Source organism: Drosophila albomicans, chromosome 3 (genome assembly GCF_009650485.2).
Source record: "Drosophila albomicans strain 15112-1751.03 chromosome 3, ASM965048v2, whole genome shotgun sequence".
NCBI classification, from domain to species: domain Eukaryota; kingdom Metazoa; phylum Arthropoda; class Insecta; order Diptera; family Drosophilidae; genus Drosophila; species Drosophila albomicans.
The window spans coordinates 43549318-43564522 of NC_047629.2; the positions used below are offsets into that span (position 1 = coordinate 43549318).

At 44.2% G+C, this 15205-nt stretch overlaps 1 protein-coding gene across 4 annotated transcripts in view; it reads right to left on the reverse strand.

Moving 5' to 3' along the window:
- Positions 1 to 31: 31 nt before the first annotated feature.
- LOC117572363 (rho guanine nucleotide exchange factor 16) overlaps positions 32 to 15205 on the reverse strand; it is a 28261-nt gene continuing 13087 nt past the window's right edge. For 2 of the 4 annotated variants that reach the window (XM_034255127.2, XM_034255128.2), the window contains exons 2-9: positions 10990 to 14365; positions 9158 to 9264; positions 3919 to 4160; positions 2874 to 3857; positions 2615 to 2816; positions 941 to 1959; positions 682 to 886; positions 32 to 619 (exon numbers count right to left, since the gene is read on the reverse strand). In XM_034255127.2, coding sequence (XP_034111018.1) covers positions 456 to 619; positions 682 to 886; positions 941 to 1959; positions 2615 to 2816; positions 2874 to 3857; positions 3919 to 4160; positions 9158 to 9264; positions 10990 to 14279 — 6213 coding nt within the window. In that variant the 5' untranslated portion in view covers positions 14280 to 14365 and the 3' untranslated portion in view covers positions 32 to 455. Of the gene's footprint in view, positions 620 to 681; positions 887 to 940; positions 1960 to 2614; positions 2817 to 2873; positions 3858 to 3918; positions 4161 to 4250; positions 5383 to 8009; positions 8120 to 9157; positions 9265 to 10989; positions 14366 to 15205 lie in introns of those variants that run through there. The other 2 variants (XM_034255131.2, XM_034255130.2) reach the window with 2 other exon arrangements.

The window sequence follows — 15205 nt, forward strand, 5'->3', positions numbered from 1 at the left end:
CAAATATTGTATATTTATAATATTTTTTATTCATGATTTTTTGAGTTTGTATTTAACCATTTATACATTCACATACATTTATTTATTTGTTTATATATATTTTTAAAGTAATATATGATATTTGTTTAAGTATAATTAACATAGAGTACATGCATATACGTTGATATTACGACTGAATTGATTACAATTGAAAAGTTTACAACTAATTCACATAAATTAAAGGGCAGCAATTGATTCTCACTTTTTGTTTTCTCTTGGTTTTTCTTTGTTTTGCCTTTTTAAACAAATATATTTAATTAATTATCACATTTCCTAGTTGTTATATATAATCGATCGTATATATATATTTATATTTCTATCTGCTGGTAATGGACTACAATATTTGAATACTCGGCCCACCTTGGATGTGGCCTGATTGGAGATGGCGTGGATGAGGATGCCCACTTGCGTCGCAATCACTTCACCTTCTGCGCCTCCAGATAGGTGGCGGTGAAGGTGAGGAGACGATGGCGCTGCTTGAGATTGCGGGAGCGGACATGCGACGAATTCAGCTCCTCGGTGTAGCTGCCGGGAAACCAGCCGACGGCTCCGTCTCGTATGCGCTCGCCCTGGTACCAGCCTGAGAAAAGAGAATACTCTTATAATAGCTGGAGAGGATTAATAGCTTCACTAGGTACTCACCATCTGGCAGCTTGCGTGAGACGTTTACAACGTCGCCTTGCTCGAGCTGAAGCACATCTGGCTCATCAGATTTGTAGCTGTGCTTGGCAATCACCTGCGGACAATCCCAGGATTCATACAACTTCTCGCCAGGCGTTTCCGCCTCCGGTGGACGCATGGCTTCCAGCCAGCGCTGCTGATCTGACACTGAGGGACACGACAGCACCTAAGATAAAAACAATGTTAATACAGATTCTAGCTATAATATGAATTGTCTTACAAGTTCAATTGTCTTGCGCTCGTAGTTCTCCAGCAGCGTCATCAGCATGAGATTTTTGCTAGTCGGATCCTTAATATCTTTGGTGGGCAGCTGCGGCAATGTGTCGCCCGATGCGAGTGTCAGCATGCTTCTGGGGCAATAGTCAAATACGCTAAAGTTCGATTCGCCCTTGCGCTTGCAGAGCACCAGCAGATCGGAGAAGAGGAAGGCATAAATACTCGATTTGCTGAAGCGTTTGCCAAACGTCAACTTGGCATCGTCGCCACGCCACACGAGATGCGTCAGTTCACCCCGCTTGACCAGGAAACGTGGCTTGGCGCCCTGCTTAGGCACACCCATTGGAGCAATGGCCAGTGCTCGTATGTGTGAGGGAAACTCAAGCTGCTTGGAGATGCGCTCCAGTTCGTAGGCTTGCTCCCAGCGATTTGCTGCCTCGTTGCACTGCGCTACGATCTTCTGAACCAACGCCAGCGTTAACTTCCAGCTCTCGTATTCCTCAGCATTGTTGGGTGATTCCTTGCTGAACACCGCATCGATGAGCAGCGGCAGTCGAGTGATGCGTTGCATCGGTAACATAAGAAACGAGTGCAGATTGAGGCCACAGCAGCTGGGATTGGATTCCAGTTTGTCCAGATGCTGCTGGAATGCGCCATTCTTCGTCTCTTTCAAGCGGCGTAGCGTTCGATCCATGCGTCCTTGATGCTCACAGAATGTGATGTATACATGGAAATGCCGCTCGGCAATCTCGTAGATGCAACGACTCAGTCCCAGCAACATGATGTTGTTTTGCCAGCAGCATTCAAGTTCCGTGAGCAGACGCTCCGAGCATTCGTGCACGGGCACAATGTAGGAGAAGAGCGCCTTGCGATCGCGTGCGCTCAGCACACTGGTGTCACAGAAGGCGGTGTTGTTCATGAAATGGCGTCGCAGCAGATTCAAAGACTTCAGATAACTCGCCTCCGACGTCATGATCTCAAACTTGGCCTCCTGCAAGCCACGTTCACGAGGCGTTAGGGTAGCTAAAATTGTAAAAAAAAGGATTAGTTAATCAAGTATTTTATAAAGTTCATTGTCATGAATGTAACTCTGTCTTTACGCGCGCTAATTATCTAAATCTAAGTTGTTAATAGCTACCAAATGTAAAAGCAATACATTTGATTCAAAATTAAATTAAAATAAAAATTAAGTTGAAATCAATGGAACCGATGGAACCAAACCAACTAAAATTTACTGAGTCCTATACAATAAAAGCTATATTCGAATAACTATTGTATAGCTGTCAAGAATATCATACTAAAGATAGTTGATTTCCTTCCCTTCCATCAGAAGTATAAAGGAATTGGTTTCCTCGGGAATTTAGTTTAAAATAAACTTACGCAAATTAAATCATGGATCATCATCAATTACGATTTTACATTTCACAGTCAAAATGTAGTCGTAACATGTCTAATAATGATCATGTCAGGATTAAATCATGCAAATTTCATTACGATTCGATGATAACCTTGTCACTCAAAATGAATAACAGGTAATGTGAACGTTGAGCATCTTAACTCTACTTACTATATTCTATTTGCTTTACTTAATCTCTTTACAACTTACACTACTCTCTTCTTAATATACTCTCTAGTTATTACAATATTTGCTATTCTTATATTGTCTTTCTTTACTCACGCAGTATGAATGAGTTGATGACTTCCGGTATTTCACTCCACAGCGTCCTTGACGGCCCGTTCTTGGGCTCCACCAGCTGCAGCGCCGTGGGACGCGCTTTTGCCTGCTGCGCCGGCGGCGTCTTGGCGTGCGCATGCAGTCCAATCTCCTCGTAACCATCCGTAGATGCATTCTCATGCGCTTCCAGATCACGTGTAATCGACTAGAAGCAACAAAAATTATTAAATTTGAGTTCTGGCATTTGAAACTCTTAACTTACCTCCAGCTTGGCTGCGCTGTAGACTTGATAAAGCGGCTCATTGGAGAACAAACTGTGTGGCTGCAGTTCATCACCCAGACCCGCTTCGTTGCCCGTGGAGACGCCAGAGCTGCCGCTGGAGCTGGCCACCGAATTGCCGCTAGTCTGATACAGACCCGATTCAGCGTACCAAGAGCTGCCACCGCCATTAGCGCTCGGTGTGGGCGTGGCCAGCTCACCGTTCACACTGCTCGATTGCTTAAAGACTCCACACTCGGCGTACCACGAATCGGGTTGAGTTAAGCCTTCCAGCTGCGGTGTCTGCGGCGTGCGATTGACGCTGTTGCGTTGCTCTGGTGGAGGCGGAGGTGGCGGAGGTTCATGAGGTCGGACTCCGATGGTAGCCCTACGTCGCATTGCCTTCGCCTCCTTCTTGGCTTTGCGTGCAACTGTGGAGAACTTTTGGGACTCGGCGCTGGGCACAGGAAGATCTCCCGAGGAAGCCTTCTCTGAGAAGCCCGAATCGAGTTCCCCAGAGCCATGCAGCTGCTGTTGTTGCTGTTGCAGCTGCAACTGCATCTGCGCTGGCGGATCCTCAATGTAGAAGGTGCTGCGTGTGGGCGTCAGAGTAGATAACTGTTTAGTATCGAAGGATGAACCCACAAGACTCTTGCGCAGTCTCGAACGCAAACTCTTGCCATTCTTCTGCTTGGCTCGCATCAAAGTTGTTGACAATTGCGGTTGCTGTTGTTGTTGCTCTTGATTAAGATTCTTCTCGGAGCTGCTCAGAGATTTCGCTTGCTCGTAGAGCTCCTGCTTGCGACATTCTACATAGAATTGTGTGTTGCTGGGCGTATTCTCGTAGAGCTTTTGCTGACTGCTTTTGGGTGATTTTTTGTTGGAGATGAAATCCTTAAACTTGCGCACAATGGCATAGACTTGATTCTGTGGTGCCGGCGGCTCCGGAAGGCGATGATTACGCATATCCACGCCGCTGTCATTGTGCTACAAAGAGAGAAAAAGTGTTAAGCAAAGTTCAGCATTAAAGTTGTAGCTCACAACTTACGTGCTGCAGACGTTGTTCCTGCTCGGTGTGCTCATCGCTATCCGTTTCAAAGGAGTCGTAGTCATCCGAGTTGATGGCATGCTGTCCCAGCGCATGCGCCGATGCCGAATGCTGTTTGCTTCTACGCTGCGAGGCGCGTGGCAAGTCCTGAGTGCGCTTGTGATGCTGTCCGGGAAGCAGTTGCGTCGAGTGTCGCTTGTTGCCCAGCGGGGATAATGTTTCATAATAATGATCCGAGTCATCTGAGAGAGGAAACAATAAATATCATTAGTTAAGTGATGTTGAATGTGTATTTCTTGAGATGCTGATGATGTTGCCTACGCTTGACGAACCTACAAAGGTGCTCACTACCATCGACTCTCTCGACGCATTGCCGTGTTCCACATGCGACAGTCGCAACACGCTGAGATGGGCCTGGAGGCGACGCTGTTGCAAATTTCGCTCCAGCTTGTAGCTGCTGCGTTGTTGATTGATGGCTGCGATTTCATTTTGATAGATGGGCTCCAGCTCACCCGGCTGTGCCTTGGGCAGCGTTGTCTCGTTGTCGCCCTCGGCATTGAGATAAACACTGCTCGATGGACAGGTGACACTCACTTCGCCCACCGCCCGAGGGCGTCGTTTGCGTGGCAACGTCACCAGCTGTTGTTGCTGCTCTGTGGCACTAAAGTTGCTGCTGCAGCTAAGACGCAGCTGGCTTTGATTGGCATTCGCGTTGCTGCTCGTGGTTGCCATCGCAGCATATTTCACGCACTTAACTTCCTATCGAATGCTAGCAATTAAACTTTCAGTTGTTGTTTGTTGTTGTTGTCGGGCTGAACTTTTGAACTCTATTTGCATGCAAGCAAAATTCTGCTTTTAATTGGCGGCAATTAAATGTCTGCACATAACAATTGATTGCATTGCTTGCAGCACGAGTTGCACTTTCAATTAATGCGGGCTTCTTTTTTATACTCAATAATCATTAAATACTTGTCTTGTCTTTCAATTTGAACGCTGAAGAACAAAACTGTTGCGCAGCAAAATTACGAAATTATATAATTTGCATAATTTCAACAAATTTTTGGCGTTGTTTATGTTTATTTTCCCATTTTATTAGCGACCCTCGCAGCGCTAATTAACAAAACTTTTCAAGTGTCATAATATTTTTTCTGTGTTTTAGCTACAAAACTCAATAAACTTTAACAACGCGGCGTATGCGCGATTTTGATCAACATACTGGCATGCAAAATAGCGCAAAAATTATAATGAAATCACGCTTCAATGCAGCACACGGCCAAAAACAGCAGGTACAATTGTGATTAACACAAAAGGTGCTCCGAAATTATACAAAAAAAAATACGAAAAAAATAAGCGTTAGACTAGATAAAACCAGAGCAGCGCTTTGGAGTGAGCACACATGAAAATTACGTATACGCAGCGAAGCGAACCGGTTCGAAGCGCGATAATAAAACACAGATGTCTGTCTGACGACTGCTTGCTCACTCGCCTGGGCAGCACTCAATGCGTTCCACAATGTGGATGCTAACTGCCAGAGAGAGAGAGAGAGAGAGAGAGAGAGAGAGAGAGAGAGAGAGAGAGAGAGAGAGAGAGAGAGCTATTGAAACAAGATACTTTGTGGCTTGTTGTTTGCCGTTGACCAAAGCGACACTTGTTGTGCGTGGGATGCTGTGTGTGGCTTTTAGGCTGTTCTCGCCGTCTTAAGCCTTATTCAGAAGTAATCCACAAAAATTCAGCTGGCGGATGTGAAGGCGGCACAGTGCAAAAATAAATTGTGTATGTTTATTTCAAGCTGTAAATTGGATTAATTTATTTCAAGTTCTTAAGCTTTCTTCAGGGAATTTACGCCGCTAATAAATTTTTATTTTTTTGCGCCTCTAATTTGATGCATAAATATGTAATTTAGTTGACAAGGCTACAACAACCATAATAACATGCAGTGTTAATTGACACCGGTTTCTATGCAAACTTGTATCTCGGCTTTCAAGCTGTCTTGACGCAACCTGCTACAAATTAGGCTGATCTACTAAATCTGTTAACCAAGTATAGAAGTCTGTTTATACATTTGCTGGCTTAGTTTACTTTATGCCTTTTCTGGCAAAACTGTATTTCAGTATTTATATATTTTGCATTTTGCTTCTTTCATGTTTCTTCTTGCCTCTTACTCTATTTAGCTCGGTTTGCTTTGCAAAATATATTTTTTCGTTGTGTATTTGGCTTATGCGGAAATATCGTTCGTATCTTTGGCTCTTTAGGCTCTTTGTTAGGCCTCTTGGCTAATTAATCTTGCGTTTTCGTGTGGGCCACGCACCGTATTTACACATAAACAAAAGCAAGCACCGCTAGAGAGTCTAGACTCTTTAGACAATCGTAGATGGAGACAAGACAACGGAAAACTGTCTGATGCTTTGTTTCGTGATTACAAGAAGTATTGCAGCCTTGGCAAAGTGCACAGCTTGAGGTTGAATAGACTCGCTACGCAATCTTCTGTTTTTTTTTTATACTACATCACTTTAATTATTTTCATTTCCAATTCGATGCGAATGCAATGCAGCTGAACCAAACGTATCGTTTATTGATCGATCGATTGACGCATTGAGGTTAAACTTATTAAGTGCCAAACGATGTCATTGTCTGCCGGCTCTGCTCAGTGTCAGCCAGCAAAGCTCTAAGTATAACATATACTATCTATATAGCTGCCACTTGGATTAATCAGTTAAGCTCGACGAGTTCACCACTCGATCTTTCTGCCTCATAAATCTTCATTGTGGCTTTTCCACGACCCCATTGAAAATGTTTCGTCTGCTTCCCCTTCCCCTTTCGATTCATTGGTTATTTTAAGTGTGTGTAGAGTGACACTTTCGCTTTTCTTTCCGCCTCTTTTTCCACCACCTCTTATTTGCTTTAATTATTGCGTGCCGAAAAGAAAGAAAAAGTGTAAGGAAAAGCGAACGTGCCCTGGGTAAAAGTTGACTTTGCTTTGCTGAGAATTCCGCTCTGTATTGCCGTTGGGGTTTTCTTCAAACACAAAATTAGCAATTACAAATTACGCGGCTATTTCACAGTTTTAAAATTGTTTACGCGCCCCGTATTTAACAGTTAGACGTCTGTTGCAGTCTTTCTTCTTCTTAGCCTTACTTCCCCTCAGTCATCCAATTAGCTGCGTTGCGTCGCTGCCAGCGTTCAGTGAACTTTCAAGCGGCCATATTGCAAAGCTTTATTTTTTTTTTCGTTTTTGCTTATTTACGAGTACTTTTATGGGATGCTATTTTGTGGGCTCCTCTTTGGGGCTGCACTAACAACTTATTATTGCACATGATTACATTTCGATTTTGCAATTTTGCATTTGAAATTGAGGCTGGCATTTGCTTATTTGCCTATTCACTGTTCACTGTTCACAGTTCACTATTTACTATATATTTTTTTTATTGCTATTCCTTTTACTTCATGTGTATTTTTATATTATGTGCGTAGTCACTGCACTACTAGTATTTTTTTTTGTGTTTGACTTTTCGTGTTTTGTGTTGTTAGCGAGTTCCTTAAGCTGCTTGTAGCTATTGTTGTTATTTTTTTTCTTAACTTTTAACTTCTTCAAGGTTGTGCGCTTTTAACGCTATATATTATATCTAGACTGGTTTTCGCTTAGCAATTTCGTCATCATTCACAATAACAACAACAACAACAACAAAAAGAAGCACGATAAAAGTGAAACATAAAGCTTCAAGTTGCTCTCTCGTTGCGGGCGTAGGGCAAATGGCGGCTTCAGTTTCAGTTTCAGTTGTAGTTCGTGACGTCTCGCTGCCTTTGCATAAAAGCACACACAACAACAACAACAACATAGGCATACAATAATTGAAAACTAGCTACGCTGCGCAGCGCTGCTTGCAGTCGCCGTCGGCGTCGACGCTAACGCCTTTTTGGGGTCGTCTGCTAATTTTGCATGCACTGCGCCATGCACTTTTTCTCTTTCTTCATTTCTTTCTTTCTGTTTTTATTTCACTTTTCACACCGAGATGCGCAAGCACGTAAAATATTGAGCAAAATTATGAAGCGCACATTAATCACACAAAAATATTGTAGAAAATATTTTTCACATTTAACAAACGAAAATTGAAGCTCGTTGGGCGAGTTTTTTCGACAGGCAGCGTCCGAGAGACGAACCGCACGTTAGCACTGACGCGCTGAGACTGTGCACAGCTTACAATACAACTGAGAGAGGCGGAGAGAGACAGACTTTGCCTGGGCCGTGGAGTTGAGCAGCGATAGTTGCTGTTGCTGTTGTTGTTGGTGCTGCATGGCAGCCATGGAATTAAAATTGCAAAGCAACAACAACAAACACAGAAAAACCCATAAGCATTCGGGGTCCAGTTTATGGGCATTGTTTACGCGCGCACGCTCTCTCAACTTGTTATTGCCTTTTGTGGAACCTGTCGCGCAATGCAGTCGCAGTCGCAGCTGCGTCGTCGAGGCAGGCGCCAATTGCATTTTTTTGTGTTTGTGTAAAATGTGCGCATAACGCTTACTCATTTCATGTGTGTGGGAATTGTGGCTGCCTTTGCTCGCATTTACATTGCCCATAATTAACGCGCTGCGTTTTTTTTTGGGTTTTGTAAGTCTGCGTCTTGTTAATTTTCATTTCATTTTATTTACATGCTGCCTGCTTACTTTTGACATTTCATTTCGCCTGTGGCCAAGCTGTCTTTTAAATGGACTTCGAGTTGGGCTCAATTTGCGCATACGATTTATCAATCGCTGACGGCAAGCAGCCGACCAACAAACATTCATTATAATTGTCGTTAATTAACCCGCAGTGAGTAAGCAATGTTGTGGATTGCATGTGGAAGGCAAGTTTAGCTCGTGCACAAACCACAAGTAGCCGAGACACAGCTAGCTGGGAACTGTAAGCTTGGCTCAAAGCTCTGCTTAGCTTATGTACACGAAAGCTCTGTGGTTTTCTGACAGCACAATCTATATAGGAAATCATTTTGCAGACAAAGTGAATTATAATGAGCACATATTTAGCTAATTTATTGATGTAGAGCAACACAAAGACAAGTTAAGCAAACACCGCTCATTGTTCACTCAGCAAAGAGTTGACTTTTCTGCGATATTGAGACTGAGTGCAAATAAAGAAATGTCTGGGAAAAAAATATTCAACTACTATCTTTCTGTGAGCACTCTTTGCACTATATATATATATCTGTTTGATTATATAACTATATCATATATGTGCAGTACATACCTTCAATGCAGCTCTTCGCTTTGTTTTGTTGCAGTCTTTTGTCTCTGATGCGTTTCGACCAATCCGGACTACGAACGCGATGCTGCTTGAACCTCTGTTCCCGCACACTGCAAGGGAGAAGATTATAAAGTTAATACCGTAACTGATTAGAACGTTATAATTGTAGAATAGTACTTCATGCCTTCCTCAAAATGCGATCAATCAATGTGCAGCGTTATTAAAAAGGTCTTTCAGCTTGGCCGCTTCACTTCTAACTGTGTTCGGGTTTCTCTCTGAAGTTCTAACTAGCATAGAAGTTACAATAAAAGGTGCCCGACATTACAACTGTGACTTGTGAATTGTGAATGGGGCGTGAGTTGCCTCAGTAGGCGAACAATCTTATCGGTTGATAACAAAACGCAATTCTAGGTCAACGCGCTAATTAAAGTGTCTCAAAGGGGGGCTAAGAGGCAGTTGCATTGCCCGAGAGAGTGTGTTATGCAATAGCGTAATTTCATGTTTAACTGAGAGAATTCATTCTTCATAATTTCATAGCACTTATTACAAACACAACGGGGGATAGGAAATGCTCTTAATTGCCAAGAAATGTGTCAATTTTTTAATGATTCCGCACTGTCATTGTCACAAGAAGCTGTCAAATTGGTCCGTAACTGCTATCAATTAATCAATTGCCTGGACATATTATAGTAAAATTATAGTTATCTACTGTAAATTGCATTATTATTACTGTGTTACTGTTTCTCTGTTTGTTTACAAACACTGTGCGGCATCAAGAGTAAATGTTAAATAGATAGCAAACTCAAAGTTTATATTGAAGAATAATAAAAAGTTGTATGCTTAGCTGCTATTGATACCATTTACTATCTGAACTATATTAATTGCAGTTTTCCGGTTTAAACTAATCGTTTATCTCAAAAGTTAGCTTTAATAACACATTAAATATATTTAGGAAACAAACTTCCGGAGCACATAGTGCAGCTTTTATTATGACTAAGGTTTCAAGACGTCAATTGTGTATAATATAAACAAATATATATAGAGCTATTTTTACAGCTACTGCTAATCAGACTTGTCGATTCATATCTTATCAGTGAGAAAGCTCAAATTGCAATCGCATTTCAACTTTCAATACCTGCACTTACACAACAGTCAAGAGTCGAGACAGGGAAACGGCGACTTGAACTGAGGTCAGGGTTATTTGTTTAACCCGGAATCAATCGCGAGCCTAACCTCATTAACGTAAGTTATTTCTGCGATAAACCAATAGCTTTACATTACTTGATTTCTCTCTGCTTTCTGCTGCTTCGAAAGGTAAATCGTAATACTGCCTTGACCTGCTTTCTATACGCGACATTTCTGGGAATCGTTCTGATTGCATGTTGCAACCCTCGTGCTTCTGCATTCTCTCTTCCTCTCTCTGTATTTATTTGTTCACTCTGCAACAGCGATTGGCGTCAACAAAATTCTGTGGACCGACCGCAGTTCGCTGTTTAGTCCGATTAGATAAGCGGCAAGCCAAACAAACCTATCAGTAATCTACGCAGCTTTTTATATCCCCGGTATCCACGGGCTAAAAGACCTTAATAGCTATGTGTGAACCAAAAACCCCTCTGATTATACTCCCAATCAGCCTGAACAGTCGGACAGTCGAACAGTCCACCTAAAGTTTGTTTTAATTTTAAATTTCTTAAATTGAGATCTATGTTGTGCTAATAATGTGTAACGGGTATTTCTCAGTCTAGCAGACTTGCCTGCAGTTTTTCTACTTGTTTACTTTGATTTGTTCCAACGGGTAAAATCCCTTCCCTCCCTTTTCTTTCTTGACTACTTACACAATAAACTGCGCCTCGTTGTTTGTTGCCGTTGCTGCCGTTGCCTCGCCATCAGATATATCCACCCAGGCATCGCTGTTGTCACTGGATCCCGCAATTGAAGAGCGTTTATCGCTCAGCTTGCTCCTGCCTCCGCTTCCTCCGCTGCTGCTGGCGAGGGAGGAGCGACAACCAACACTAGCACTGCCATAGATTACACAACCCGCAGCAAGCGACGATTCGTAGAGACTGTTGGTGCGGTGATCCGATGAGATGGTCAACGAGGAGCCACTGCTCGACAGCTGCACTCCCGCAGTTGCTCCAGTTGCGACTCCAGCTGCTCTTCCTGTTTCTCCCGCAGCTGTTCCGCCTTCTACTACTAAAGTACCTGATGTGGTTTTGCTCTTGCGATAGTTGGAGATGCTTTCGTAGCAGTTGGAGCTCATCGTGCGCTGCGACATCGAGTCGTAGCAACCCTTGATGGTGTCGTAGATGTTCTCATCCTCCTCCTCGTCGGAGGAGGCATTCACCTGCAGGCGACTGGGTTGATTGGGTTTGGCAGGCGCCGGACGCAGCACCTGGGGCATCACACGCTTCGGTTTGGGCAGCTCCGGCAGCTGATCGCGAGTGTTGCGTCCCAGTGTGCCTGTGCTATTTGGAATGTTGCGCGTCACTGGCTCCTCTGGTATGGGTTGAGGCGTTGTGGGCGTGTCGAAGGCCTCGTAATCATCGTTGGGACTGGAGGTTTGATTTCTCGCCTCGCAGGAGCCCGCTATGGACTCGTAGCCCTCCAGCCAATTAGTCTGTGACTTTGTCGGCGTCGCCACCGGCGTTGGCGTCAGCGTCTTTGCCTCCTCTACAGTCTGATAAATGTCCTCGGCTGTCGTTGGTTCCTTGACCTTTTCCACTTGGTTGGTGATCTTAAACAAGCTCGACGCCTGTGGCTCAGTCTTTATTGTCTCCGATGTTTCCTTCGTAGGCGTAATGGGCTCATACATGGGATCCGGCTTCGGGTCCAACTGCAACTCCAGTTGCATTACGGGAGACTTTGCCAGTTGCTTCTGTTCCATGATCATTTGCTCGCCCTCGATGGCATTCACCAGCGTCACATTGACGGCCTGATTGAGCAGCAGCTGATTGTTGGAGATCTGCTTGTTGGCCGCCTGATAGATGAACGAATTGTTGGGCAAAATGCGCTGCTCAAAGTCATCGTGCTCTAATAGGAGCAACTCGTTGGATTGCTGTTCCTGTTCCTGCTTCTGTTCCTCTGTTCTGCCCGGTTCGGCGAGTATTTTCAGCTTCTGATCGATCACTTCAAGTGCTGCCAGGAGCTTGGAGTCGGATGCCTCCTCACAAGGCGAGGGCAGAGGTTCCACAACCTCATCCTGTTGCTGCTGCTGTGGTTGCAACTCCGGTACCTCGAGTAGAGCAGCTTGCTTCTTTGGTGATGATCGCTTAGTGAAGGGCAAGCGCAGTTTCTCATAGATGCTGGCATATTTGTGCTTGCGTCGTTGCTGTCGCTCCGCCTCCACGGCATCCAACTCATCCCCATCACTGTTATCGTCAGCCAGCTGACTCAGCTCCTCTGTGGTTGTGGTTGGTGTTGTTGTTGCGGTTGTTGCTGATTCAGCGCTTGCGGCTTGTGGCTTTGGTTTGTTAGCATCATCGACATCCGACTGAACACCTTCATCGGTGCTGTGCTCCACCTCAGGCAGAACCGCCAACTTTGATTGCTCCTTCTCCCGTTCCTGTTGCTCTACCTGCTTCTCTTTGTCCTTCTCCTGCTGCTGCCTGGCTCGCTTGCTGCGCATTTGCTTGCTCAGACTGAGCGTCAGTTCATGATGTTTGCGCAGCAGTTGCTCCGTCTTCTGGGGCACCGCTGGCTTCTCCAGCTTCTCGAACTTCTTAATGTTACGCTGCACCATCGAGCTTCGCAACGACGATGACGTCTGCTGCTCGGGTTGCTTCTCGACAATCTTGTAGACATGCGCACCCCGCGCCAACCAGACGCCATTCTTGCGCTTCACCTGTTCGAGGAGACGCGCATCTTTCTGTATGATCTCATTGAACTGTTGCGTCAGCTGCCGCACGAGACTGCCACTTGCTGCTGTGGCGCTGCCACTTGCTGCAGATGTTGCTGCATCTGCTGGCAAGCTGAGATTGTAGCTGTGGTTGTGATGACTGTGACTGTGGCTGGACATGCGGCGCGGTGTGTGATGCTGATGGAATGACTTGCCCGCATGTGTTTTGAAGCTGTATTTGCGACGTGGATTGCTTCGTGTTGCCGCTGTTCCTGCTGTTGTTGTTGTCGACTGTGACGTCACAGTCGCTGTGGTTGTGTTGGAATTTATGGAATTTATCGTTTGCAGCGACTCGTTACTGCCGTTCTGAGTGCAAGTCGCGCCGAGACTAACCGAATGTGCTTCGAATTGTTCCTCTCCCACAACAACCGAGCTGATAAGCTCTTGACTTTCATTGTGGTTCTTGGTGTTGTATTTGTTTTGGTGGCGCTCACGCTCCCTCTCATTATCTGATAAGCCATCCATTTTGCACTTGGGCATGACAACATCGCCGCGCTTTGGCCACTGCAAACGCTCGCCAGCTGCGTTGCCCGCTTTCACGGCCGGAAAACTTGTGGTTCTCTCTTCGGCGCCGCAGCTGCTGCTGCCGCGTCGCAATTTGTTTTGCATTTTCGCCTGTTCGGCGTTTTTGTATTTATTGAAATTATCCTTGTCGCGCTGCAATTCCTTCGTCTCCCTTTCCGCACTCGATGCGTCGCGTGCCTCTTGCAAATTGTGTAAACTTGCGGCGCGTTTTGAACGCGTTTCCGGCGCGTTTTGCAGGCTGGGCCAATCGCGTGCGTTATTAAACGCGTTAACCAAACAGCTAACGGATTTATTTAGCTTGCGCAGTGTGCCCAGCCCCGTTGGGGATTTGTGATTGTGATTGTGATGATGTTGATGATAATGTTGAGCTGCCTCCTCGCTGGCGCTGCTGATGCGTTTGCTCCACAGCAATCGCAATGTTTGCACGCCACGAAAATCGCGAAAAGCGCGCGTTTCACAATTGCAATTACTATTGTTGTTATCGGTCGTATTCGCGTTCGCGTTCGCGTATCGATTGTTGTTATCGCTTTCGCTATCGTTCGTCTTATCGCTCACACTTGCACTTTTCACCAGCCAACCGAGTATTGTCTTTTCTTTACGCGGCGTCGTTCTGGGCGTGGTCGCATTCGAATTCGCATTCCCATTGTGATCGCAGCGTATTGCTGCTCCAGCTGCCGCAGCAGCAGCCAACTCTGAGCTCGCCATCGTGTCGTCGAGCTGTGCTGTGATTAGACCGAAGGTGACCAGTGACCACCAGTGGCCAAGTCAATTGCCAACTGCCGCCTCGAGGCCTGAAATGGTAAAAAAAAAAAAATCAGAGAGTGTGAGCAACTGAAGAGCAAAGAGAAAGCGCATGAAAATCGTTCAGCAGCATGAAAAAACATCAGCAACAGTAACAACAACAGCAATAAATTATACACGAAATTGAGTGGCAACATTTCTCAGATATGCAAATTCACACAGTACACGGAGAAAAAATTTCGAAAATAATCAATTCTTTTCTTAATTCTTGTGCAATGCAGAAAGTGACCTAAAATTGACTTCAAAAAATCAGAAATTATTGTGATAAGATATGGAAATTCTTTCTTTCTTTATTTTCTTCATTTAAGAAATTTGTATACAAGAAATTTCCAAAAATAAGATATAAGATAAGATATTATTAGCAAAAGAGAAAAAATTCAATTCTTTGAGGAAGTAAATTAGAATAGAATCCAATGCTTTTCTCAAGAGATATGTCAATACAAAGAAAAGAAGTAAAATTCTTTTAGGAAACAAATTGGAATAAAATCCCATGCTTTTTATTAAGAGATATGAAAACTTTACTTGAAATCAAAAATGTTACAAAACAATAGAATTTTTTAGTTTACAAAAAGAAATCGATACGATTTTTTTTGATTCAAGAATAGTTTGTTCGACTTCAACTAAATTTTTTTGTCTTGATTTCATACAACACTTTTTCTCTCTGTGTATAAAAGGGGAGGCAGAATAAGTCAATCATAATCTTCGCACTGGCCAAACAAGTCAGTATTAAAGCCAACCAGCATTTCGCTGTCATGCCTGATATGATTTAATTGGGTTAACGATTAGTTGTATTTTTTTTTTTGCGAGCTATCAATTGCAATTTCTGCACA